The sequence below is a fragment of the Etheostoma cragini genome, chromosome 9 (genome assembly GCF_013103735.1).
Source record: "Etheostoma cragini isolate CJK2018 chromosome 9, CSU_Ecrag_1.0, whole genome shotgun sequence".
Lineage (NCBI taxonomy): Eukaryota > Metazoa > Chordata > Actinopteri > Perciformes > Percidae > Etheostoma > Etheostoma cragini.
In genome coordinates this window covers 18,773,748-18,776,420 of record NC_048415.1, presented here as the reverse complement: position 1 = coordinate 18,776,420, position 2,673 = coordinate 18,773,748, and the positions used below count along the sequence as shown (strand labels likewise).

At 39.9% G+C, this 2,673-nt stretch overlaps 1 protein-coding gene across 2 annotated transcripts in view; it reads left to right on the top strand.

Annotated features, from left to right (window-relative positions):
• sec22bb (SEC22 homolog B, vesicle trafficking protein b) overlaps window positions 1-2,673 on the top strand; it is a 5,829-nt gene that overhangs the window by 964 nt on the left and 2,192 nt on the right. The window contains exons 2-4 of one of the 2 annotated variants that reach the window (XM_034882265.1): window positions 1,238-1,249; window positions 1,806-1,915; window positions 2,077-2,237. In XM_034882265.1, the coding sequence (XP_034738156.1) occupies window positions 1,238-1,249; window positions 1,806-1,915; window positions 2,077-2,237 (283 nt within the window). The remainder of the gene's footprint in view (window positions 1-1,237; window positions 1,250-1,805; window positions 1,916-2,076; window positions 2,238-2,673) is intronic. The other variant, XM_034882266.1, reaches the window with a different exon arrangement.

Sequence of the window (2,673 nt, the reverse complement as noted above, 5' to 3'; positions counted from 1 at the left end):
GGCAATAATCAGGGCTGGGTGTGGCTAGAGAAATTGAACTCAGGTGTGGACAACCACAGTTATAGTATGTTTTAACAAAGGGGGGCAATCACTTTTTCACACAGGCCCATGATGGTTAGGATTTTTTTCCACCTTTAATAATAAACACCTTCATTTACAAATTGCATTTTGTGTTTACTTGTGTTGTCCTTGACTATTGTTTAAATTGGTTTGATGTTCCAAAACACTTAAGTGTGACAAACATGCAAAGGAAAAAGAAATGAGGAATGGGGCAAACACTTTTTCACACCACTATATATATATATATATATATATATATATATATATATATATATATATACACACACACACACACACACAGGCAGATAGATAAGAGGGCACACCGCTCACCACATACTGACAGTCCACGAGTCTATTCCAATGAGGTAACACTTGATTAAAGTCATAGTTTGACCTTTCTGACTAGAGCCTGATAAATTTCTTTATGTTATAAATATGTTTATCTTCTATGGATATCTGTACTGTATGAATGTTGGCCGATAGGTAGAAAGAATTTGTTAAAAAGATATGTTACCCTTACATAATGTGTCCACCAGAGAGTACTGACATGCTTATGTCTTAACTGTAAAATGATCTTGCTTACAATTTATCAATAACTCAATTTGGCAGAGTGGTTCACGGTACTGCATTTCACACACCTAGGGCTGGCCACAATATCGATGTTGCATCGATATTGCGATATGAGACTACATATCGTCTTACATTTTGGACATATGGTAATATGGTAAGTGGGGTCTTTTCCTAGTTGTAAAGGCTGCATTACAGTTAAGTTGGGTCATTTTCTGAACTTACCAGACTGTTCTAGCTCTTCTATTATTTACCTTTACCCACTAAGTCATAAAATCATTTCTGGAGAATATTTATTAAACATCTCATTGTGTAAATAACATTTTTTTTAAAGCACCAATAGTCGCAAGACCGACATCGAGATATTTGATCAAGAATATCTTGATATTGGATTTTCTCTACATCGCCCAGCCCTACATACACCGACCTGTCCACTGAAATGAAAACAAATGATCAATATTAGCCTCAAAACTCAACTAGAGTGAGACGGCTTAAACTTAACATATGAAAATGTGAAATGGGTGGCATTGTAAGTTGGTTGATTATGTATGAGCATGGCTTGCCTGGAGTCTAACATCTTTCCTTCACTCTCTTGTTTGCTTTCATAAAGGGAAGTGAAAAGGTTTGTTGTGTCTCTGCTCGCTGCTTCAACATCATCCGTGTATCTGTGATGCTACAGTGTTGCTGTAAAGGATCTCTCATTTGTTAGAGTCAACATCACCCAGGAAATGAAAACCATCCACCACCCAAATGCTGACCATAAACGATTCACCTCAAACCGCAGGAGTGGCTGTTTTTTTACTTTAAAAAAAAACCCAAAAAACACTTACCTTCTGTCTCAGTTGTAGCATCACACTGCTGAGTCTGTCTGTTGTCTTTTGTGCCACCTATTTATTTCCAGCACACTGTACAGGGCAAGAAATTAACACCATCACGGAAATTAGTGTGAAATCTGGATTGTAGGTGGTTGCCGTTTTGGTCTGTCTTGACAAACACTTAAACAAATACACTCATATTTTTTTGCTCTTGTCTTTTCTGGTGCTAAAATCGTGCCATTTGCTTGTGAGCTCTACATGCAAATTTGGCATGCAAAAGTCAATTTCTCGCCCTGATGAAGCACCCTGTTTGCTGTGCGAGATGCGAGTCGCATTGTAACCGTTGTCGTTTCGTCTGTTCAGTTGGGTCGGGACCTTCAGCAGTATCAGAGTCAAGCTAAGCAGCTCTTCAGGAAACTCAATGATCAGAGTCCCACACGCTGCACTTTAGAGGCCGGCTCCATGTCATTTCAGTGAGTAAGAAGGAGAACATATGTACAGTGAAAAACAGATCATATTTCTAGAATTCTAGGTTTTCAACCATTAAATGCGCAGTGGCGCCGAGCACTAAAACAAATCTATAATACAATTATTTCTGTAATGGTGTCTTTGCCCATGTTTATTCTCCTTGCAGCTATGTTATAGAGAAAGGAGTGTGCTACCTTGTGCTGTGTGAAGCCAGCTTTGCTAAGAAGCTGGCCTTTGCTTACCTTGAAGACCTGCAGGCGGAGTTTCATGAGCAGCATGGAAAGAAGGTCCCCACAGTGTCCCGGCCCTACTCCTTCATTGAATTTGGTAAGAAGAAATGAGAGCCAGGAGTAACTGGAGGACGGCTCGCTGGGCTTGTTGTTTGTTTCAAATGCATTAGTGACCATTATTATGTTGTGTAATATGTATAGTTGTGATTTTAAAAAGTCTGGTATCTACAACTCTGACCTTTTCTCTACAACACATGGAATTAAGAAATGATGTCGCACCGCTTTTGGCAGTTTCACCACAGAGCCTCCCGGCCCGTTTTGCCCCTGATTGCGCCATGGCAATTTATAACTTTTGATACACTTTTGTTGCATCGCTGGTCAGTTCTGCCTTGAATGACAATGTCACTCGTCCCCCATTGAAAATCAATAGGTGCAAACTCAAATGCCACTCCTCTAGTTTAATATGTCGCTTTTGAAGTCTATCAGAGAGGGGAATTGGTCCAACACCCCGGTGACGGGCAGACCACCAACAA